Below are 26,442 nucleotides of genomic sequence, written 5' to 3'. Positions count from 1 at the left end.
AATTAGACCAGTTATGTAATTGATGGCAGAAACACAATTCAGTATATCAACTGTATCTTCGAATCCCTCAGACAACTCTTTACATCGAAGCTCGGATTTTATAAATGTATCGGGTCATGATGGTCATGAAGACAATGAAATAGCAAACAGAGACCGCAACCATCAAGATAGAAAAGATCGAAAAAAGGCATCAACATGTACCATATTAATGTTCGTGCTCTTAACTTTGATGTCTTTGGGACAGATAGTAATTATGATGATACAATTCCTGCATATATCAAAGGAACAAGAATGTAAGAATCATACAAAAAGGCGGAAAATATCAAATGGATAGTCAAACTCATCAGCCAATGAAAAATAACAGTATCGCCAACAAATATTAAAAACAAATAAAAAATTGAAACTGGACAAAAAGATAAACAAAAACACAAAATAGAAAAGATTGAGCAGATCCTGTTCATACACAAATCACATGATGGAATCGCTGTGAACATTTTATCTTTGATATGAGATAAGAATCTGTGGTCTGATTGCCATTGGGACGTTTATAGTTTAAATAACGTAGGAATTTACACGATCAATTCCTCTTTATCGGACAATCTGTTCACGGTTTGTATTTTACTCCAATGAGAAAATCAGATATTTTATAAAAGTATTCCTGAAATCATCTGACATTTTTTTTTATTTCTTCAATATGGAATTTAACTTCTTTGCATCTAATAGAGTACACAATAATAATGCTACATTCTGAGAAGGACAAACCCAGAAGAATTAAATTGAAAATCATTGAGAACATGCACACATTAAAGCTGCAGAAAACATCAAGGCAATAATGATGATTAAAAAAAATCCAGATACTATGTACTCTGAAAGGGATAACGCAACATATGAGCATATTCCCTACAACGCAGTAATTTAAAATTTTATTCACACAATGTTTGTTTTACCATAGTGTAACACGTGTTTTTACAATGGATCATGTTGTAGCGTTTCATTTGACTAAGATTTTAGATTGACATTTTTTTTTGCCTGTCTTTATATAGAAATATTCTATAGAAACATACAGTATGGAGTTATTAGCTTGCTTCTATATTAACAAGTGAATATGGGTGAATACAAAATGATAGTATGTATTCTTTAGTCAATTGTTTTAATAGATTTTTTTATTTATAGCAATGAAAAATATTACACAAACGAACACAAATCACATTCAGAAGATTGAAACTGAAGCAGATCAATCTAAGGACACCATAGATTATTTACGTTCGATACAGAATAGAGGTAATTCTAATATAAAGATATAAAGGAAAACAGACCATATGATACAATAATTATACTGAAACATGTCAAGAGACAATATTTATACTGAAATATGTTAACCTATAATATTTATACTAAAAGATATTAGCATAAAGAAATAGTAGATTCTTTACGTAGGATACATAATAGAGGTAATTCTAATATAAAGTAAGATAAACCACTATAACATTGTATCTTTGATATGAGTTGAAGAGATGTGGTCTGATTGCCATTGAAACGTTCATGGTTCAAATATCAAATGACATAGGAATAAACATAGGCCACTATTACACGCTCAATTCCTCTTTATTGGAAAATCTGTTTACTCAAATTGGAAAATCAGATATTTTACATATCATTATTCCTGTACAAACCATTTATGCTACAGTCTGAAAACGACAAACAAAGCAGATAACTAAGAAGGAATGAAACTGGTGATCATCGAGAACAAGTACACATTTAAGCTGAACATAATAATGGTGATTAAAAAACAGATAATACAGAATTTTGAAGATTTAACGCAACAAATGAGCATATTTCCTACAACGCAGTAATTCAAAATTTAAACACACATTGTGTGTTTGGTTTTACTTAGTCTTTTTCCCCCACGTGATTTCCCCATGGTATTCCACTTGATTGAACCATGGTGTTCCACGTGATTTTCCAAGGGTGTTCCACGTGATTTTCCAATTTTGTTCCACTTGATTTTATCATGGTGTCCCATGTGATTTTACCATTTTGTTCCACGTGTTTAACCATGGTGTTTCACGTGTTTAACTAATCAAATGACAAAATGAAAATGGAGAACAACTATCATATTTCTCACTTGGTACATGCTGTTCACTATGTAGAAAATGGCTGATTAAACTTTTTTATAGCTAGCCTAACCTCTAACTCTTTATAATAGTCGCATAAAATTCAATTATATTGGCAACGATGTGTTAACAAAACAGACCGACATAATAGGTAAATATGTCAAAAATAGGGATACCGCAGTAAACATTGTGCTATAATCTTGATCACTATACAGACAAACAAATATTTCAAGAAAGAAAGACAAGACGGCATATAGACAGAGCATATCAGCAAAGAGTTTCCCTTTAACAGAAAACTTGCTTTCCTACTGCCTTTTTTTAGTTAAATGTATCAGCTTTGTATTGATAGCCCCGTATATCTATTGAGGAAACTGGATTTTTTGCTTCAATATAATGATCAGAAAGACTTTTTAACAATGTTAAATTTAAAGTAGCCTTTTTGTTTGGAATGGAAGTCTTATGTGCCATGTTATAAAACTTTTTCATCCAAATATAACAGAGGCCAAGGAATGCAGCGAAATAGTATCTGATGTTGACGGTGTATATTTTATATACCCAGTGAATTTAAACACACGAGTACGAGTGTATTGTATCATGGAAAACAGAAAGAAGAAATGGACAGTAAGTTGATTATCGCTGTATTCAATCAACGAGTGCTTAACTTCCAATTGTTTAAAAAAATCAATATTTTCAATTTAAACACGATGCATATTCATCATTTTCTTCTCCCGTATGTATAATTTTCTATTGATAAGGTAAATTAAGAATTGTATATACAACGAGACAAATTACAAAAATAGAAGAACTGGTATGGTTATTTGAAACATGTTTGTCCTCCATGGATAAATTACTCATTGTAATGATGATTTCCAAGGAGAGGCAAATCAGACCGTGACGTATAAAGGCAACAGTAGTATACCGGTGTTCAATAAACATAAATTGATTAAGCAAAAACAAATCCGAGTCACAAATCAAAGCTAGTGATCCACATCAAATGTAGGAGGAAAACAAAGAAACAACAGAAACAATAAACTTCTAAAAAACAAACACCGACATACATATGAACGGGCTATTTGATAGCAATTGCAATATTTCGGAATTGGTACAGGACATTTAAAGAAAAATACTAGTGGGTTGGACCTGATTTTACTGCTAGCGCCAGCGAGGTAACGAGATCACGAAAGTTACGGTGCAGGAAATGCTTACCCTTCCGGAGTACCAGATTTCACTCCCGGTTTTAAGTGGAGTTCGTGTTGTTTCTTAATTATTATTTATAACTGTTGATGTAAATGTCCTTTGGTTTTGTGAGTCTTTGTTTACTCCTTGGTTTTGATTGTTATTGTCCTTACAACATAATTATCAAAGTGACAATTTAAAACGTACTGTAAGAAACAGTATCTATCATAGATTCTGAAAAGTTAAAAGCAACACCTAAACAAATTCATCAACTGAATACTGTGAAGCCCTCTGTACCGTTTCAGTGAGGTTTAAAAGAGGGACGAAAGATACCAAAGGGACAGTCAAACTCATAAATCTAAAACAAACTGACAACGCCATGGCTAAAAATGAAAAAAGACAATAAAAAAACAGCACACATGATAACTTGTTACTTGTAAATTTTAAGGTTACATAATCTTATAATTTAGGTTCTACAAAGACGATCAAACGAGACGGTAAGCTTTGATAGGAGTTGGAATGATTATCGAGATGGATTTGGATCCGCCTATGGAGAATATTGGCTAGGTAAGATTAGTTTTTCATGAGGTTTAGTACATACCTAATTATTTAATAGGTCCTGTAAAAAATGATAGAATTTGTTCATACTTTGCCAAAACATTGTATCTATTGATACATTTTGAAAAATATAATAAAAATGATAGGTCACCGCGCATTTTCTCATGCTACAGGACGGGACAAAATGACACATTTTGTATGGATTATACAGGAAAAAACACCATTTTGTGATTAGAAACTAAACAAAATGATAGAATTGTTAAATACTTCAGGAAAAGATAGCTTTCAGACACTGCTTTGAGAATATCAAAAGAAAAGATAGGGTCAACGTACGTTTTTTCCGGCTAAAATACAAAATAGGAAAATTTTATACAGAATCCTTCAGAAAATGTACTTTTTTTTTAGAGTTACCCTCCCTTAAAATGCCAATTTAAAAAAAAAATAAAAACAACCAAAAATGATGAACTGTGAATGTACCAGACTTTTTACAAAACAAAGGGAAGTTTGTGACTGTCAAATCAAAATGTGGTTGATCATAAACTGTTCACATTAAGATGAGTCGGTTTAGAAGAACAAAGAATTTTGCAAAAGTTACTCCCTTTGTCAAAGCAACATTTGTTCTCATTTCCTATTTCATGATATTCACCGAAAATGTTTATATCATTTGATATGTTTTTTTAGTAAAGCATTGTTCCTTACAATGGACACGAATTTCTTCTTAATAACTTAGAAATATGACATTATTCAGTTATTTGTTCATTGAATTCATTGAATTATTATCTTTTATTTTTTTAATATTGGCAACATTTTCCACTGTTTTATTCACATTTGAAATAGTAATAGTTCCAACACGACGGGTGCCACATGTGGAGCAGGATCTGCTTACCCGTCTGGAGCACCTGAGATCACCCCTAGTGTTTTGGGGGGTTCGTGTTGTTTATTCTTTAGTTTTCTATGTTGTGTGATGTGTGCTGTTTTTTGTTTTTTGTTTGTCTTTTTCATTTTTAGCCATGGCGTTGTCAGTTTCTTTTAGATTTATGAGTTTGACTGTCCCTTTGGTATCGTTCGTCCCTCTTTTCCAGCATAGGATTCCAAATCTGTTTTAGTTCTATTTCCACCGAACATTTAGTGTAAACGAAATGCACTTCTGACGCACAAAATTTTAATTCTGTGTATCGATGAGTTACTGTTCTACAGACAACTATGGAACGCCAAAACTGTCTTGTTATGACCATTTGTCATTATATGATGTGCATTTACCTTTATATGATGTGCACTTGTCATTATATGATGTGCAAACACCTGTACATGACGTACAAATATGCTTATATTATGTGCAAGTATCTTTATATGATGTCCAAACATCTTTATATGATGTGCAACTACACTTATATGATGTGCATACATACTTATATGATGTGCATACATACTTATATGATGTGCATACATACTTATATGATATGCAAATATCCTTATATGATGTGCAAATGTACTTATATGATTTGCAAATGTCCTTATATGATGTGCAAATATCCTTATATGATGTGCATTTTCCCTTATATTATGTGCAAACATCTTTATATGATGTGGTTGTGTCATTATATTATGTGCTTGTAATCTTATATCATGTGGTTCAGTTAACTTCATCATATGATGTCGCAACTTCATTATATGATGTGCTTTCATCGTTGTTATGGTCAATGAACATGATTACGATTAGAATGATTACTGTCTACGTCATAACTGATTCCATTATGCTTCTGCAGAATTAATATAAACCCGGATCAAATCTTTAGCTATTTAAAAAGAGAAAAACCTTTACATGTTTGTTCCTCGATTTAAGATGAAAAAATCACATCAAATATTGATGGAAAATTGTCAAATTATGAATTTTAATCGATGGGTCTACAATACTGAATATACGGGATCTACAATAATGAGCATACAGTTAACTTATTACGTTTTAGAAATAGATCTTTAATCTTTTAAGCGAAAGTGCATTTTTAAGATAAAGTGAGACAGTGCATTTTTAAGATAAAGTGAGACAGTGCATTTTAACAAAAACTAACGTTTTAGACATTTCTGCGGAAGATTGAGATCAATTAATACAGGAGCAAGTTGAAGAATTTCCCGGTAGCGGCGAAAAGATGATAAAACAAATTGTGTGACTCTTATTTATAGCTTGCTGTTCGGTTTAAGTAAAAACTCCGTGTTGAAGGCCGTAATTTAACCTATAATAGTTTACTTTTACACATTATTACTTAGATGTAGAGTTGTCTCATTGGCACTCATATCATATCTTCTTATTTCTATTCATTGCAAAAGACACCAATGAACACAAAGTCAATTTTAAAAATTTATAACGATAGCTACAAAATTATCCTCTCTTGCATATATAATTATACCGGTATGGATGATTGGTTGATTAATTTGATGATTGATTGCTTTTTAACGCCACTTTCAACACTATCGTGCTATTTCGTGGCGTTGACTTTATATTGATGGAAGAAGCCGAAGTTCCGACTTTCGGTACGAAAACTAATAATTCTATTCAATTGAGATTGGAGTCGAGCTTACCTGCTACTTGTGGGATTCGAACTCACAACCTACATGTAAGAATTGAAAGGCTAGACACTTACTTGGACCCCCCCCCCCCCAAAAAAAAAAAGGAATTGACGGAGATATGGGATGACCTTCAACTCGGTGCATGCCATTTGCTTGCATCTTATTAACAATTATAGGTCACCGTACGGCCTTCAACAATGAGCAAAGCCCATATCGCATAATCAGCTATAAAAGGCCCCGGAATGACAAATGTAAAACAATTCAAACGAGAAAACTAACGGCATTATTTATGTACAAAAAATGAACGAAAAACAAATACCGGTATGTAACACATCAACAGACGACAACCACTGAGTTACAGGCTCCTGACTTGGGACAGATGCATATTCGTACGGGAACATATTAAGGTGAAATGAATATTAACCCTGATTTGTAATAGACCGACACCCTGAGTCGGATTTTTAACTACTTCACAGAAATCCATTTCACCTTATAAAACTGCAACTGACATCGAAAAAGACGCTAAGTTAACGAGTTTAATGGTCCGGAATAACACACGGCTGCAAATTGTTTAAAATGATAGAATAATATCTATATTTTAATTTCCGTCGGGTCGTAAAAATTTTCTATGGTCACATTTTTGTATTTTATCCCTTTAATGGGGGTACCCCTCAATTTACGGTTTTGGGTAGTTACCTTAAAATCCAAAAACATATTTTTTGGTTAAATTTCCCGCTGTTTTTGTAAATATTTTCTATGCACATATCATCAATAATCATCAGAATGATGAAGACATAAATATAATACCATCTCCAAGTAAAACTTTCAAACTTAAAGTTGGCTGTTTTTTAGATAAAAATTTAACGCGTTTTTCTTTGAAAACGAGAAAACATATGATTCAAAAATAGTATTTGACATTTGAGAGGACAAAACATATTTTTTCGATACTGCATGCAAATTTTTTGGTCAAATTCCAAACAATTTTGTCAAAAACTCAAAAATAAAAACATCATTTGTACCTTTTTTAATTACGGAGATTTCCTATCCGTCAATCAGCTCCACCATTTATTTTTTTCCTTCACCATCAATTTGATAGTTTCGATGTGATTATGTAGATTTTGTAGGAGAAGTTAATTTTTTTTGAGTGATTTGAATATATATAGTAGTTCTTTCGTGTATTTTCTGTAAATAAGTTATATTTTTGTTAATAAAATTTTGACTTTATATAAAAGTTAACCAAATCCTTCGGATAAGAGGTTTTTCCGGATAATGACTATAGAAAATACATTGTATGTCAATGTTTAACCTCAGAGCAATTAATTTGCATGCAAGTGGTCGGGGAAAAAGTACTATTGAAGATTCGCAGAGATTTGGTGTGTGACAAGGGGATGCTAAAACCAACTTCTCTTAATATTCTGCTTTCAGTGGGCGAATCATCAGTGATGTTATGAGACTTGCACCAGAAGGCAAAATTGGTGCGTCTTTAAATTAGATTGATTGATTGATTGTTGGTTGCTTAAGGTCCAGTGACAAATATTTCATGCATGTTCAGGACGAGAACAAGTTAATAATAAAAACAATAGGTAGGTTTTGTCATAATAGAGGCCATTCGGGATGATGATCGGGAACATTTAGACTGCCACTGGAAAATGATGGTATATTGGATTGGGACAGAAATTTTCCATTGCAACATGCCACCTACGATCTCCTCAAAGAGTTGATGCAAGGGCTTTTAACGTGCAAAGAACGCGACACTCCCTTTACACGAGGCATCGGACTTAACGTCCCCATTCTGACCGGACGTGACTGCGAACTTGATACATCCCGCACAGCCAAACAGACGCCCCTATTCGTTTTACTGCCGGTCGGGAGAAGACCAAGTGATCATGTTTCGTTTTCCCAGTCACCCTTGGGGAACTTTAAATTAGAAACAACAGAAATCCATATATGTGATCAAACTGATCGACATGTATCCTCACAACCTGACACTTTTATACGATCTCGAGCTCAGTTTCTTCCTTGTAGTTTGGATATGAAAACAGTGTTTTTGTGTAAAATACAAACCTTTAAAAAAAAACCCAGAAAACTACGCAATTCAGACACAGTGGGGCCAAGGGATATGAAATATAGAGTTTAGCTCTGAACTCAATTTAGGGGATGCCATATCTTCTGCAGGAAAATTGAAGTCTATGTTAAGACTTTCAGAATTACACCAAGGTGTGTCTGAAAATATCAAGAATACATTAAAAGAAGAACAATTACTTTGATGAAAAATAACACCAAGGCGCTTCTGAACCGTATATTGTCCTTAAAGATAACAAAAATTCGTAAATGTATGGCTATTACAAAATCAATCGTTTCTGTAGCAACATTCGCCCTATTACATTTGGGATTGGCAGTGCAGATACATCATGCATATGCATATGGGAATATGGGTCACGAACATTGATCGCGAAACTTTGTACTCACATTTATTTTGTGTTTCCTATGCAAAGGTAAGACTATATCTGACGAGTTTGACCGAATCATGACGGTATTTACGCTCCAGATAGCATTTGTACTCAAAAAATGTGTTCTTTTAAAAAAAAAAGGGAAGTGCCTTGTAATGCTAATACGCGTACTGAATCCGCATTTGATGACTAAGTGATTGATTCATGTCCCTATTTTATGAATACTTGAGCTATTGTGTGTCGCTTTTAAAAGTTATATAAGGATCATGACTGATTTTGAATTACAACATAAGAAAATTGGCATTGCATTGTATAATTTTTCATCCTTCCCTTAAAAAAATAATGAGTTAACTTTTTTACCAGGATTATCCCACTAAAAAATTGATCATGCACCAAACTGACTTTGTTTTACACTCAATTTTTTTTAAACCTCGCATTCGCCTCGGGTGGCTATAGTATATTTTGTGTTATAACTGCTCTGTCCAGACTTTGCAAATATACAATATGTATTTATCTATAACTAGATACTAATTTTCACAAAATACACAACCTTTAAGATGCAAAATTAAAAACACTGTTTCAGCGCTTGATTTAGTTTTTTTCAAAGATAGAAAAAATATTGAAATAATTTGATAAACTGATATTTTACATTTTAGAAAATAATTCTGTAATATACTTTAGTGAAATACTATACACAATATGAAAGTTTATGGATGTGAAAAGGTCAAGGTCACTTCTTCTTTTGCTATGTCTTAAATGGAAAAAAATCAGAAGGTTCCAAATCAACGGCATTTTGTAATGGCAGCTTTTAATATAAGTAGTCAAATTTGTCGTTTTAACATCGTTTATAGCATATGCTTATGATTGAATCGCTTTTGTAGCATTCTATTGAATAAATATCAGAATATTTCTCCTTTTTGTCCTTGTGGTTGAAATGTTGATAATTTTAGGTCTGACCTTTGACCTCAATTTCACAAAATTGTGACCACTCTGGATTTTTACGACCCAACTTTTTTTTAATGTACACGTTTTCCTCTTTCCATCGATATATTATTTAGGTGTGTGTTCTTCCGGACCATTAAAGTTTTAAAAAATGAACTCTGGTTGCAGTACTATGAGCTCATTAATTTGTTGTTGCAAATTAATGTTTTGTTTGAATAGCTTTTCATTTTCTAATTCTTGAAACTGTAAGTCCATACCTTTGACACCTTTTTCTAGCTCTGTAAAATCATGTCTAAGAATTTTTATTTTTTTTTGCGACGTTTCAAACTTAACATTGAGGACTTTAGCATCGGCTTAAACCTCATGTATCATACTGGTAAGGTTACGTTCGACTTTAGTTAACTGTTCCGAAAAAACTGTGACCTTCTTATCCACACCCAAAATAAGGGATTTTAATTCCTGAAATTGTTCTATTGATGCCATATTCGGTTAGAAACACTTTTTATGTAAATATTTACAAAATTTAAATATGCAATGTAAACGAATACACATATACTACGCTCTACACAGGGTCTACATGTACGATAGTTTTGTGTATATATGTAGTAAACAGTTTGTTATGAATTGGACCCGTATAAACGTTATTGTTCGTTACACTGATAAAATACTGTGTTTAATACATCACAAACTATGGTTCTTATAGTGTTAAACACACAAAAAATGTTAACTCATCATTCAAGATATGTGATATATTGACTTTTAGTAGCGTTCACCTTATCATCATAATCATTTAGCCGTGTAGTATCGAGACCTTATATTTGTGTGGATATTATATATAGTCGTTTGAAATAATCATCTCTACAACTTTTGACGACTCTAAATCCCCTTAAACTGTCAAATATCTCAGTTTCTGTTGCTACAAATTTTCATTCATGGGCGCAGCCATTACAGGGGAGATTTTTTCATCTTAAGGTAGATTCATGGTATTCCGCCATCTTGGATTGAACAATCACAGTAAAAAATAGGTCTAGTTATTTGCCTAAATCTGCAAATTTGATGACAGATTGGCAATTTAATGGTTAGACTGTTTAATAATATAAAGAAAACTTGGCAATTTATTGTATAATCCAAAATATTTAAACAAGTATCATTTTTCTTGCTTTTAGAATCATTTTTTTCAAACCAGCCATTTAAGGGAAGATAACTCTTTTAGTAAAAAAATTATACTGGACAGATAGGGAATTTTTTTCTTTTTACTTGTAGCAAGAAAACAAGTTCGGGGACACCATTTTTTCTTTTTATTTTCTTAAAACATATTACAAAACCTATCTTTTCACAATTTATTTCAAAATTCTATCTCATAGATTTTTTTTATGCACACAAATGTGTTTTTCCATGAACAATCTAACCAAATTAAGGCAATTTTCAACGACTCATAGCTTGAAAAATAGCACGGTGACCCCTCCTTTTTATTATATTTTTGAAAAGAGCATATTAAAATCTTCATTCTGGCTAAGTATAAGAAAATTCTGTCTCAAAAGATATTTACTTATGATCTACCTTAAATCGAGGAACACACATTTCTAAGTTTTTTTTTCTTTTTACATCTAAACCATTTTCCAAACGATAGCTACAGATTTGATCCGGGTTCTATAATTCTGCAGCTGCAGATCGGAATCAGTTACGACGTAGACAGTAATCATTCTAATCATAATCATGTTCATTGACCATAACGACGATAAAAGCACATCATATAATAACGTTTCGACATCATATAATGAATTTAACCGAACCACATGATATAAGATTACAAACACATAATATAATGACACAACCACATCATATAAAGATTTTTGTACATCATATAAGTAAATTTGCACATCATATAAGTACATTTGCACATAATACAAGTATATGTGCACATCAAATAAGGATATTTGCACATCATATAAGAATGTTTGCACATCATATAAGTATGTTTGTACATCATATAAGAACATTTGCACATCATATAAATAGTTATGCACATCATATAAGTATATATGCACATCATATAAGATATTTGCACATCATATAAGGATGTTTGAACATCATACATAAATACTTGCACATGATATAAGCATATTTGCACGTCATATAAAGGTATTTGCACACCATGTAAAGGTAAATGCACATCATATCATGACAAGTGCACATCATATAAAGGTAAATGCACATCATATAATGAAAAAGGTCATAACAAGACAGTTTTGGCGTTCCATAAACAACACTTTTAAAGACGTGATCAATGTATAGCAAATGTATGTCTTTTCAACGTGTGATGTATGTGGTGTTTCATTACGCATTGCTATATCATCAATGTTAGTCGTGAAAGGGGTGGAAGCATACATGGTCGGCGACAATAACTGATCATCGACAGGAAACTGGCAATACTAGTCAATTACGATTGCATTCGTATAAAACTTGCAATTAGTATGGATTTTAATTCCAGATCTGTGTAGACCGCGGTTCAATAGCCATAAAAAAAACGAGGGAGACTCATCAACTATAATAGGAAAAAAACGGAACAACATAAACACTGAACTAACACAAATAAAACTCGAATATACAAGTAACCAACTATTTAATAACAACTGCAATATTTCTGACTTCACCGTGTAGAACGCCACATGCGGGGTGTCGGCTATGTTTGACATGGGGTGGCAATTTTGAAGCGACGAAAAAGTAACAAGGTAAGTTCAAGCATCAAAATTTCTGATTTTGAGAAATCTCAGTACCATATAATGTATTGCACGGAAGGAACCGCAACATAATCTATTTCCTGAAAGCAGAAGCAGTCGTTCTCAGTGCTCAGTTTTCTCAAACACCTCGCCCTAGTTTTCCGTGTTGCCGATTTTGAGCCTTTATATGCAAATTTCGGTATAAAAAACTACTTTACACAGCTACCCTCCGTATCGTTTATATAGAATTGTATTCCTCTCATTGACCTATACCAAATTCCAGTTTCTTAGTTAAAATCAATTGGTTTTAAAACTGTTATTCATCAAATTATAAAGTGTCGCTCGGGGTGTCTGAATTTGCGTCGCAAGGGGTAGAGGCTTGCTTAAAAAAATACATATTTGCATGTAAATTAGTCTTCATATGATACATTTTATTGCAAACACATCTACTTTACCATGATAAAATAAGGTTTTTTCATTTTGCCTGTTTTTGGTCTTATAAAACATGTGCTTTTGATTTCATTCATAGTAAAAACTGGCTCAAAATAGTTAGTTTTCAAGCTGGTAAACGATTTCTTTTCCTTTTCAGTCACTATATATATCATGGTAAAAAAAAAGTCAAGGCTATGGCTCAATAAACCAAAATATGGTGGAAAATCAAAAAATACGTTTATGCAATTACATAATGTCTAAACAACAATTAATCTATTTGGGCGTCGATCAGTTTGTGAAAATAAACTGATACAGTTACTAAATAAAAATTATATAAAATCATTTACGATCTCGAATATACATTTGCATTTACAAAATTGAAAACAATATCATGGAAAGATTAAAGATTTATATGGTCATAGCATTTAATTAAGTGTATTCCTATTCAACTCAATTTAAATCATTAACGATTTGATAATTAATCGGGTACACCCTTCTTCATTCATACTTGTAATTTTATATTCTTACGTCCATTTGTCAATATTTTTGTATTTCAAAGATATAATATAAAACAAACAACATTACACTTCTATGCATATCCAATTATTTTTCTACTTTGAGTCTTTATTTGCTATGTTTATCAATAAAAATGCACATTACTTAAAAGACTAAAATATGGACCAAATGACATACCTTAAGTTTGTAATTTCTTCTTTAAGTTTTCCAGTTTTCCATCTGAATAAAGATGATTAATAACTGGTGCATACGTGGCCTATTTATTAAAATTAAGTTATATTTACAAACAGTGCAAAGAACAGATGTAGTGATTAAAACTATGTACATGAGATGAAGTTTTTTAAATAATAGTGGAGAGAACAGCATATGTTAGCTGATCTCTGAAAGAGTCGACTGTCTGTGTATTTACTACTGTGGTTGGTAAAAGATTCCATTGAGTTATTGTGTATGAGAAGAATGAAAATCTGTACGAGTCTTTTGATGTATAAATATGTCTGAAGGTGTGAGAATGATGTTTTCTGGTTCTTGAGTCTGATGGAATGAGAATTGTGCTAGATGGTATAGCAACAAGTTGATGTGTGATCTTGTACATCATAACCAGTCGTGCACGCAGTCTGGGTTGTGTCAAAATAGGCCAGTTTAGTGTGTTCAGCATGTTTGATACACTACTAGTATTATGATACCTGTTGCAGGCATACCGAGCAGCTCGCCTTTGGACCATCTCTATCTTTGAAATAGATTCTGAAGTGTGGGGGTCCCAAACTGAGCAAGAGTATTCGAGTTTGGGACGGACAAGTGCTTGGTATGCCTGGCTCTTGATGTTTTGGTTTGATGTTTTCAGATTTCTTCGAAGGAAGCCGAGAGTTTTGTTGGCCTTTGATATATTGTCATCTATGTGTTTGTCCCATTTAAGGTTTGATTGTAATGTGATGCCTAAGTACTTAGCAGATGTAACAGATTCTAGTATATGATTGTGGAGAGTGTAATTATGTTTTAAAGGTTGACGTTTAGTTGTTACAGAGAGAACATTACACTTGTCTGGGTGGAAGGCCATCAGCCAGTCCTCTTCCCATTTTGCAGCTGCGTCAAGGTCAGCTTGCAGTTTTAGGCAGTCACTCTGGGATTTAACTGGCATGTATAAGATACTGTCATCAGCAAATAGTCTTAGTTTGCTATGTGTAAGGTAGTCTGGAAGGTCGTTGATATACGCCAAGAATAAGACAGGACCTAAGACAGTACCTTGAGGAACCCCAGAGGTGACTGGGACTGTGCTTGATGATCTTCCATCCAGAACAACTGTCTGGGTTCGGTCAGAGAGAAATGCAGAGATCCAATTTAAAGTGTTTCCATTAATGCCAAAATAGTGTAATTTGTATAGTAAGTGACGATGCGGAACTTTATCAAAGGCTTTCGCAAAGTCCATTATTACAAGGTCTGTTTGTGTATTTGAATTGTTTGTGGATTGAAGTTCTTGAATGAAGGAGAGAAGTTGTGTCTCACAAGAACGAGAGTGCCGAAAGCCATGTTGAAGGTCGTACAAGATGTTGTTTGATTCGAGATGTTTCATAATGTGTGATGTTACTATGTGTTCCATTAACTTGCAGCAAATACAAGTTAATGAAATAGGTCTATAATTGACCGGTTTATGCTTATCCCCTTTTTTATATGCTGGTGCGACTCTAGCGTGTTTCCAGTCGTTAGGTGTAATACCAGTGTTGTATGATTTGTTAAAGATTAAGCATAGTATTGGTGCAATTTCTGTCTTCATTTCTTTCAGTAAGCGGCCACTGATGTTATCTGGGCCGGTGGCTTTATGTGGGTTGATCTTATTTAAGAGTTTTTCGATCCCATTTGGTGTTATATGTAATTCGCTGATATTAGGATGTGAACTGATGCCTTTGTTTGGTATTGGGTCATCTGTAACTGGGGTAAATACAGATTGAAATTGTTCGTTTAAGAGATTTGCTTTCTCTGTGGCGTCTGTAATGATGTTGCCGTCTTTCTTTAGTGCAGAGATACCAGATTTGTCAGTTCTTATTGACTTGATGTATTGAAAGAGTTTCTTAGGTTTGCTCTGATTTTGTATTTGAATGTCTGGTTCATTAATTGGAAGATCACATATAAGTTTTTCAATATATTCCCAGTAGGCTTTCCTTTGATCTTTTTGTACCTGAGCTTTCATCTTTTTATATTTCTCCGTGTATTCGCTGTTTTTTCGCTTTTTGTAAAGTTTGTTTTTCTTGTTAATTTGTCGTCTTAATTTATCAGATATCCACGGTAATCGATGTTTGTTTCGTAGGATTTTTGATGGAATGTGTTTTTCGACAGAGCTGATGAGTTTGGTTTTAAATAGTTCCCATAGCTCATTGGTGTTAAGAGAATCATAGTTGTCAATGATTGATTTGTAGATGGTACTTATGTCAAGTTTAATTTCGTCCCAGTTGGCTTTGTTATACTTGTATACTTTTTGTGGGGTTTCTCTTATTCTCTTAAGCCAGATGTCTGCTTCGGCATAGACAATATCATGGTCGCTTGAACCTATTGGTGGTAGTGTGGTTACTTTGTTGATGTATGTTGGGTTATTAATCATTATTAGATCTAGTATGCGATCATTTCTTGTTGGTGTATTGACAACTTCATGTAGGTTTGTGTCATTCATTATATCTAAGAGATTTTGGTGAAGTTGTATGTCAGGTTTGCCTGGTATTGTGCTTGATGTTGACCAATCAATATGACCCAAGTTAAAATCACCCCCCACAATAATAGTTGCATTTGATTGACTATTGATACGATTTAGAGATTGATGGAGTTGCTCTAGTGACAAACCTGTATCAGATGGTGGTCTGTAATAGGATGATATTAAGATGTTTTTTGAGCCAGCAATATTGATTTCTGCCCAGACTACTTCACATTCAGTTTCTAGTTCTTTTACCTCTGAACTTATGAATTCTTTTGTAATTGCTATAAGTACACCCCCATAGCTTTGGTTGTTGGTACTAGGTGCCCTATCATTGCGATACACATTATATAAATCTGATGGAAAGTACTCATAAGAAGAGGTGTTTGGTTCTAACCATGTTTCGGTACCTAGTATGATATCTGGTTTGACAGTATCAATGATTTCTAGTAGGTCCTGTTTTTTGTTTTTAATTGATTGAAAATTCATGTTCAGAATTTTTAATGGCATTTTGCCCTTTTTTGTTGTTGTATAAGCTTTTTGATTACGAGGAAGTTTGTGTGGAATCGGGGATGATGCAGCTGTTGGTGCTCCCGGACTTCCTACATCTCTAAGACTACTTGGTGAATTTAAGGTGTCATATATATTTGACGTTTCTATGGATGTAAAATTAAAGAAGCTTGAGCTAAAATTTGGCATGCCACATTGTATACAGTGCCAACTTATATTACTATTATTCATTATGTTGTATATATGGTTTGGTATTCCTTGGCAATCTGTGTGATACCAAGTTTCACAGGAGTCGCAGCAGACAGCATGATGTTTCCATGTCACTGCCTTACTACAACTTCCGCAAGGCCACCTAGGTGAACGAGGGCCTGGGTTTGTTTCAGTGTCAAATGCATTTGCGAGTAATATAAGGAACAAATATTTATGAACTGATCTTGGTGTTCTTTGTTGAAGAAATTTTATGGTTTGTATACCCTTGAGATTGAGTACATTTTTGTAGCTACAGCCATGACTAGCCATCACATACACAATTGGAAAATGTTCTGATGGTACTAATGACAAATTATGATCGTATGTATTCATCTGATATGTTTGACAAGCGTTGAAGCATGGTGATAACTTAGCAATAGTGCAAGTCGATATCAGAATAGATGTAAACATCATGGTAAATGTAAACATGATAAAACGTTTAGCTTTGACACGTGACAAACTCACCTGTGCTCGAAACAGAAATGGTGAAAAGTAGGGTATACTCCAAAGGTTAGTAGAAATGATGAGTTAATCTTCGTCTCCTGGGTGACTCAGGAGCACCGGTATTGGAAATACCTGTTAGTACATAGTTTAGGTAGTCTACAGAATGTTCAATGTTTACTTCCGGTGTTGAAGTTTGTCACGTGACCACTAAGGTTCCTTCCGTGCAATTTGTCATCATAACAGTGTAGGTGTGTTTGAATTAAAAAGTATCAGATAGAGATCGATTTATAAGAAAATTTATTCTTTTTTATGACAAGCCTCTACCCCTTGCGACGAAAATTCAGACACCCCGAGCGACACTTTATATTTTGATGAATAACAGTTTTAAAACCAATTGATTTTAACTAAGAAGCTGGTATTTGGTATAGGTCAATGAGAGGAATACAATTCTATATAAACGATACGGAGGGTAGCTGTGTAAAGTAGCTTTTTATACCGAAATTTGCATATAAAGGCTCAAAATCGGCAACACGGAAAACTAGGGCGAGGTGTTTGAGAAAACTGAGCACTGAAAACGACTGCTTCTGCTTTCAGGATATAGATTATGTTGCGGTTCCTTCCGTGCAATACATTATATGGTACTGAGATTTGTAAAAATAAGAAATTTTGATGCTTGAACTTACCTTGTTACTTTTTTGTCGCTTCAAAATTGCCACCCCATGTCAAACATAGCCGACACCCCGCATGTGGCGTTCTACACGGTGGACTTGGTGCAAATGAACCTTATCACTCGATCGGGGAAAGGTTATATTGACAAATAGACCTTTTCAACAACTATCGACACATGCAGGTGAGAACTACTACGAAGGTAAAATGTGAGGGGTCGTTTCAAAAATTTAAAAAATTGAGATCATTATTGTTTTTTTTTGCTTTCATTGACAATGACACAACTTTCCAACAGAGTCTAAACGGCCTGGATTTTTTAATTTATCACAAAGACCCGTTAAAAACAAAACACAATATAGCAATGACAGTGTATAAATAAAATCAATTTGTAAAAAACTCAAAGGTCATTTTCAAGAACGAGGGAAGAACACTGCGACGAAGGGAAAATGTATGATTATTTTTCGGGACATCAGCCGTTGGTCTCGAAACCCCAGGTTGGCACTGTCCAAAAGGAGTTTGTAATGTCAACAAGCTCTATAGTATAAACTAACAACTTGAAATATAAATTCCATACGCACATATGTATATGTAAAAAAACTATATGCTTAAATGTCATATCCTCTGAGGTCAGTGTAACATTGAAATGAAGAGTCAATTATATTTTTTTCAAAATTCATTAAGGAAAACATCAATTCTAACAAGATATCTTAAAGCAGAGAAGTCCGTCGTTGATAAAAAAAAAATTAGATGCGATATTTTTTTTTCGACTTTAAAAAGCAATTTGTGATTATCCATCCAGAAATTGAGAATGAAGATCGGTTAGAAAAACACCATGTTGGTCGTGTTCACAAGTATGATACGGACGGACGGATAGGCTCGTCATTATTTTTCATAAATTTTGAAAATTTCATAAAAGTTTTTACACCAACAAATTAATCGTGTTGGCATGCGGCAAATATTTGGTGAAAGACTCACATAATCAAAAAATTGAAGAGAAAGCGGATCAGGATGTAGATTGATTGCAGTATTTTTTTTAATCAATTCAACATGAAATGCCGTGTAAAATAAATACGAAATAAGAATATTATATGACAGAGACATATATTTATATATTTGGTTGGTATATCTTCTGAATCTATATAGTCAAGACAGTACATAACCGCAATCCAATATGTTACGTATTGATAATCATGATGTTTTTTGTCTTTGAGACGACCCATCCATTTTACCTGTAAACTGTAGGTGTCGAGAGATGTTGAAAAGGTCTAATAAGAAGTTTTAATGCGTAAAGTATAACTAAATTAGAAGCAAGACATTCTTACGCATTTCTTTTAAATCGGACGATTCAACTTGAATTTCAGAACAAAAAAGCCATTGTTCACATCAGTAATATGTTTTAGTCTAGATAACCAGGGATAAAATAAAACCAATAAGTCTTTTTTATTTGAAAGATTCATTCTTTTTACAGGTAATGAAAATATTCATGCTATTTCATTGAATGGTCCCCATGAATTAAGTATTTTTATGATTTCATCATCAGAGCAGAGTGGATATGCAAATTATTCTCAATTTTCAATCAGTGATGAGAATAGCAAATATATGCTGAGAATATCAGGATACAGTGGTTCAGCAGGTAGGAAGAGTGTTCATGCTTCTTAAATATATTTTCAATTTTCATAAAAAAATCTTTTTGTGCTCTGATAAAAATGTTAAAATTTTTCTGCAATGATAGAACGATTATCCTTAAAATCTATTTGACTAACATCATACAATAAAATTCATTTTGCTACCCTTATTAAGTTTCAATAATTGTTTTACTTATAAGCCATGGTTAAGAAAGTTATAAAACAAATGTGAAACCAACTGTTTTCGTCAGAAAATGCCTGTACCAAGTCAGGAATAGGTTTTTCATTCGTTTCGTTGTCATATTCGAGCTTCTGAATTCTTTTTTTTAGAATTTAGGACATTTCCCTTTCTTACCTTGGAATTCGTTATTTTATCAATACGTTTTGAATATTGTCACTCGTTTGCCATTAAAACGTTAAAACACGAAACAATTTTTGGTGTCGTATCATTTTAATTCGTCAACATGTCGATACAAATGTAAGTATGCTTTGTTATAAAGATGTACCTTGATGCAAATCTTTATAACATTGTTAACAGTGCTGTTGTCTGCTCTATGGTCGGGTTGTTGTCTCTTTGGCACATTCCCAATTTCCATTCTCAATTTTATTAAAGTTGCATATTGTATAAATAGGTTTAATTTTTTATTCAAAAGTAGCATGTTAAAATGGTTTGTTCAATCATCACTGATGATAATATCTACTGTGGATTAATTCTATTTTTCGTTGTCATCAATTTTTCTTGTCGGAGAAAAAATAGTTATTTTGATTGGTACATAGTAGCATGGTATCATTTTACTACGAAATCAAGAAAGAATAGTTATTGACCATGTGAGTATACTAGTATACTCACATGGTTGAATATCAACTGCTTTTACGAAAACATGTTTTTTTTTTTTTTTATTCAACAACAGTATTGCTCGCTGTTAACAATTACTCCACTGACACGAAAACATGTTAAACCGTTGGAAATTGTTTGAATATGTTATATGATTGTTTTTAGTCTGAAATGCTGTTTCTTTTAACAATATTTTGAATACATGGCCTCGGTTGCAGAGCTATTTATGTTGTTTATCACTGTTTCAATAACCTGTCAACATTGCGGTTCTGAGTTTGAATCTCGAACGTGCGTTCCATTCCAATCTTGATTGTTTAGTATTGTAAGCTTACAGGCCTCAGATCACAATTAATTCCCTTTGTTCGTGGTCTAGGAATATAGTTCCCAATGATTATATAGGGTATTTCTTCCCAAGTAATCTGTCTACTGTTTTCTTTGAAATGTTTACTATTTAAGTGGTCCTATCAGTTGCATATATATTGAAATAAGTAAAACATGTGGAAAAAAATTATTGTTTAAAGTGAAAGTAGTGATTTGGATACAATGAAAGTAGGGTAGAAATTAGCCTTCGTCATTTATTCAAGATCCAAAGCTAACCATTGGCATGCTAATAGAGCCCACAAAAGAAAAAAAACACTGATTGATTGTCCTGGGACAAGCATATTTTATTAGAATAATAATGATCTATAAGCAGTTATATCTTATTTCATGTTTGTAGCGGTGCAAATTTTTTCATTCAATTTGACTTTAACTAAAAAATGCATTTTAGCCAAGGGAAAGAATAATTGTGTTCTGCGGCCTACATGTAGAAGGTCGTCAATTCCCTTTGGGCACTCCGACGTCTTTCATCCATAAAACTGGGTGCCATGGAAATAGCAAAAAGTGCTGCAAAAGAGGGTCGAAAGATACCAGAGGGATAGTCAAACTCATAGATTGAAAATGAACTGACAATACCATGGCTAACAATTAACTAGAGCCTCTAAAGAGACTGTGTCGCTCACCTTGGTCTATGTGAATTTTAAACGAAGGAAGCAGATGGATTCATGACAAATAGTGTTTTGGTGATGTGATGTGTTTTTACATCTTACTTTACTGAACATTCTTGCTGCTTACAATTATCTCTATCTATAATGAACTTGGCTCAGTAGTTTCAGTGGAAAATGTTAGTTAAAAGTTACAAATTTTATGAAAATTGTTGAAAATTGACTATAAAGGACAATAACTCCTTAGGGGGTCAATTGACCATTTTGGTCATGTTCACTTAATTTTAGGTCTTACTTTGCTGTACATTATTGCTGTTTACAGTTTATCTCTGTCTATAAAAAATCAAGATAATAACAAAAACAGCAAAATTTCTTTAAAATTACCAATTCAGGAGCAGCAACCTAACAACGGTTTGTCCGTTTCATCTGAAAATTTCAGGGTGGATAGATCTTGACCTGATAAGTAATTTTACCCCCAAGTCAGATTTGCTCTAAATGCTTTGTTTTTTGAGTTACATGTATAAGCTAACAACTGCATTTTACCCTTATGTTATATTTTTAGCGCTGGTGGCCATCTTGGTTAGTTGGCCGGGTCACCGGACATTTTTTTTTAAACTAGATATACAAATAATGATTGTGACCAAGTTTTGATTAATTTGGCCTAGTAGTTTTAGAGGAGAAGATTTTTGTAAAAGATAACTAAGATTTACGAAAAATGGTTAAACATTAACTATAAATGGCAATAACTCCTAAAGGGGTTAACTGACCATTTCGGTCATGTTGACTTGTTTGTAAATCTTACTTTGCTGAACATTATTGCGGTTCACAGTTTATCTCTATCTATAATGATATTCAAGATAATAACCAAAAACAGTAAAATTTCCTTAAAATTACCAATTTAGGGGCAGCAACCCAACAACAGGTTGTCTGATTCATCTGAAAATTTCAGGGCAGATAGATCTTGACCTGATAAACAATTTTACTCCATGTCAGATTTGCTCTAAATTCTTTGTTTTTTGAACTATAAGCCAACAATTGCATTTTACCTCTATGATCTATTTTTAGCCCTGGCGGCCATCTTGGTTGGTTGACCGGGTCACCGGACACTTTTTTTAATTTAGATACCCCAATAGTGATTGTGGCCAAGTTTGGTTTAATTTGGCCCAGTAGTTTCAGAGGAGAAGATTTTTGTTAACAGACGACGCCGGACGACGACGACGACGACGGACAACGGACGCAAAGTGATGAGAAAAGGGGCCAGGTGAGCTAAAAATTGACAAACAGATAAATAATAGTACACAAGACACAACAAAGATTAAGCAACATGGCGTTAAAATTCAACAATCAATCGAGCAATCAATTAAAATCAGCACTACCTCTATTACAGAGCTTATTTTGTGGTTTTTTTTTCGATTTTCGTCGTTTATCGCGTTCACCATGCTTTGTCAGTTTATTTTGGGTTTATATGTCCTTTTTGTATTTTTATCTCTCTTAACATTTCGGAATCATTCAAATGGATGCAGAAACAAGGTTATCATTGGTATTTTAAAATAAACTTCAGCTAAGAACGTTTATTTTTTTATTCGGTGAATAAAAATTCAAGGAAGAGACTCATTTAAGCTACTGTTAATAAGAAAATGGGTTTGTAAAGTAAAACCGGTTTGCAAATACTTTCAGGAGATGCTTTTAATCACAATGCAGCTATTCAAAATGGGCAAAAATTTACAACAAAAGATCAGGATAATGACAACTTTTATAGTGGAAACTGTGCTGTTCAATTCGAAGGAGGGTGGTGGTTTAATGCATGTCATAATGCTTTTCTGAATGGAGATTCTGGAAACAACGGACGAAAATGGTATCCATGGGCTGATAAAGTTACATACAGTGTTATGATGATCAGACAAACCATTTGAAAGAAACTGTAATGGCAGATATTAATGTTAAAAGGAAAAGATCGTAATAATATTGATTTGTTTTTCGATATGTTTATCTGTGCTGAATATACCATGCTCGTTCTTGACCAACACGATGAGAAAAACTATAAAGATAACAGTCTTTGATATATCGTAACTTTGGTCAGGTTGTTGTTAATTAGACACATTCGCCATTTCCATTCTATATTCTATCTTATCTCCTGTAAGAAATCTGTCAGTCATGCATATTTTCAATTGTCCTTGCGTAACACAAAACTGTTGATTGCACACAAATACTTTGAGAATGTCATAACTTACAATAAGAGTTTCTAAGTAGAACTGTCAGAATCAGTTCTAGGTAGAACTGACCAAATCAGTTCTAGTCGTAGAATTGTCAGCAGAACTGACCAAATCAGTTCGAACCGTAGAACTGTCAGCAGAACTACCAGGATTGTAGAACAGTTCTAAAAGACGTCACTGCAGTAAGGGCATTATTCAGTGTTATTAGTATATATACTTTATTCTTTTGGCTTATTTATATTTAAGACAAAGAGTTCTTAAAGCTGTTCTAAGGATAGTGTATTACGATATTTCTCCATTCGAGACAGTTAAATTTTATTATATAAAGCGCGAGGCTTGCCGAGCTTTTTAAATGATTAAAATTTAACTGTCGCGAGTGGAGAAATATCGTAATACACGAGATATAGTTTTTGAATCTGTTTCTCTGATAATTTTTATCATTCTTTTTCAAAGATTTTCAGAAACTTGTGTTTTTTATATGCGACGTCATCAGGCAAGTTCGTCTTTTTTCATGACGTTACAATATGAAAATTTAGAAGAAAACAAAACATTTTGACGTCAAAATCAAATTTCGACTAATCATTTGCCGAGAACAGATATTTCACTAGTGAGGAGAAATATTTTTCTCACACCGGTCAAGAAATGTGAAAATAGCGCAAACATTATCGAAGGTCAGTTATAAAACTGATCTAGGGTAGACATGTAAGGATCAGTTCTAGGTAGAACTGTCTAAATAAGTTCAAGGTTAGAACTGTTCTAGCTGGAACTTTCTAAAAGAAGTCAGGGTGACAGTTCTATATACTACCCAAGAGCAGTTCTATATACTCTCCTAGAGCAGTACTATATACTCTCCTAGAGCAGATCTATATGCTCTCCAAAAACAGTTCTCCTGGCAGTTCTATATACTCTCCTAGAGCAGTTCTCCTGACAGATTTGATAAGAGGTAATAAGTGATTTCCACTGTAAATGTGAATCTGAAATACAATTTCTATTTTAAAGTTTTAGGGCTTAAATACACGAAGGTCAAATGTCGATTTGAAAAATTGACGGCAGCTTAGGACAATGCAAAAAGTAATTACGGAATGAATAAATAAGGAAACACAGTTAAGAAACCTCCTTGTACTTGTGTGTTTATCAAATATGCAGTGCGAATAGGTTTACTTTGTTTGAAAGAATAATAAAAAACAAAATCATTATCTTTAATTCAATGACAAACATGTAACAATATATTAACGATAAAACATATTCAAAAGATGAATATCACATGATGTGATGTATCAATTAAACCCGGAAACATTCAAAAGATGAATATCACATGTGATGTATCAATTAAACCCAGAAACATATAATTAGTTTAATAACAACAAACAGTTGCCTTTATTCCAACAAAACATCGAAATAAATACAAATCACCAATATGTACGATGTATAACTATGCAAAAGAACAATATGATACAGACACAAATGAACAGTTTTCATCATGTTTATTGAAATCGTGGTGATACTAATCCAAGAAAATTACATAAAATGTAATGCAAAAAGTAAAAGCGAGCATATTTATCTTTGGTATTAATACTCATGAAACATTCTTTCTTTTTATAGTCAATTAGTTTTTGATTGATTGCTAATCTTAATTGAGTAGAATTTTTTTTTTGATTACTGCGTTATAGAGACAATGGGCCATGAATTTGATCTTTCTCGCATGTTTTTCGTATACAGTTTTGGAAAACAGATAGTATATCTCTTCAAAATAACATGGACATCCCCCTTCAAAAAACCCACAATAAAACAAACTTAGATTTTTGAACTTTTGAATATATGAAACTTCAATTGTAAAATCTGACCACGCATCAAGTCTCACGCTATTGCTACAATTCTCTCAAGTTTATCTCTCTTCTTTCATACATAATAAATGAATTTAGAGATTGGCACTAATAAGAGAGAGGCTAAAGATCAAACAGGGATATTCAAACATAAATAAGAGAAAAACTAACTTCGCTATGGCTGGAAACGAAAAACGAGTAAACGATACACAACAGCATACACACCACTATATACACAACAACATACACACCACTATATACACAACAGCATACACACCACTATATACACAACAGCATACACACCACTATATACAAAACTAAAGATTGAGCAACACAAACATCACCAAAACTTTGGTTGATCTCAGATGATCTTGAAAGGAATTCTTGCTAAAAAGTTTTTTTTTGTTTTTTTTTTATTATTAAAAAAAATATATTATTAAGCATACCAGTTAAAGTGGTTTGAAATTTAAAAACGTTGACTGTCAAAAACTAAAAAGTTAAATAATGCAGATGTTATATCAAGTCATCCTTTTTAAAAAAAATAGATCTTTATAAAATCAACAAGAAAATATAAAAATTGATAACAACGATGGTAGGCAACAATAACGGGAACAATAGTGTATCGCTGTTCAATAGTCGAAATTCTAACTTAAAGCCAAATAAAATGTCAGCAAACAGTTGTCGAGTCTTCTGCTACAAATGACTGAATAATAGTATCCGTGGTCGGATTTGGCGAGAGTGCTTGTCCTCTTAAGGCTGGACTAGCTTCTGCAACACTTTTCTAAAAATATAAAAATAAAATATAATTTTCCTGTATGCGCACACACGTTATTCAAATTTGGAGACAACCTGTTATGCTGGAGTAATATTTTTTTTCTAGAATTATCTCATTAGTCTGCTTTGAAAACTTCTTTCTATGTTCCAAAGTGTAAGACAATACCATT

General features: G+C 33.1%; 2 protein-coding genes across 3 annotated transcripts in view; one reads left to right on the top strand and one right to left on the bottom strand.

The window, feature by feature from the left end:
- Positions 1-23,425, top strand: LOC139482741 (microfibril-associated glycoprotein 4-like). 2 transcript variants are annotated; one of them, XM_071266812.1, is made up of 6 exons: positions 1-293; positions 1,174-1,281; positions 2,614-2,735; positions 3,761-3,857; positions 19,560-19,652; positions 23,140-23,425. In XM_071266812.1, exons 1-6 carry the CDS (start codon positions 23-25, stop codon positions 23,373-23,375), a joined length of 927 nt encoding a protein of 308 aa, XP_071122913.1. In that variant the 5' UTR covers positions 1-22; the 3' UTR covers positions 23,376-23,425. The 2 variants fall into 2 exon arrangements, with proteins under 2 accessions (XP_071122913.1, XP_071122912.1); XM_071266811.1 differs by having other exon boundaries at positions 19,488-19,652.
- Positions 23,426-25,106: 1,681 nt separating this feature from the next.
- The window catches only part of LOC139529707 (gamma-aminobutyric acid type B receptor subunit 2-like), a 43,495-nt gene continuing 42,159 nt past the window's right edge, over positions 25,107-26,442 (bottom strand). The window contains exon 17 of the mRNA XM_071325559.1: positions 25,107-26,279. Coding sequence (XP_071181660.1) covers positions 26,166-26,279 — 114 coding nt within the window. The 3' untranslated portion in view covers positions 25,107-26,165. The remainder of the gene's footprint in view (positions 26,280-26,442) is intronic.

The sequence above is a fragment of the Mytilus edulis genome, chromosome 7 (assembly GCF_963676685.1).
Source record: "Mytilus edulis chromosome 7, xbMytEdul2.2, whole genome shotgun sequence".
In the NCBI taxonomy this organism is placed as follows: Eukaryota; Metazoa; Mollusca; class Bivalvia; order Mytilida; family Mytilidae; genus Mytilus; species Mytilus edulis.
Note: the sequence above shows the minus strand (reverse complement) of the source record. Positions and strands in the feature narration are given on the sequence as shown.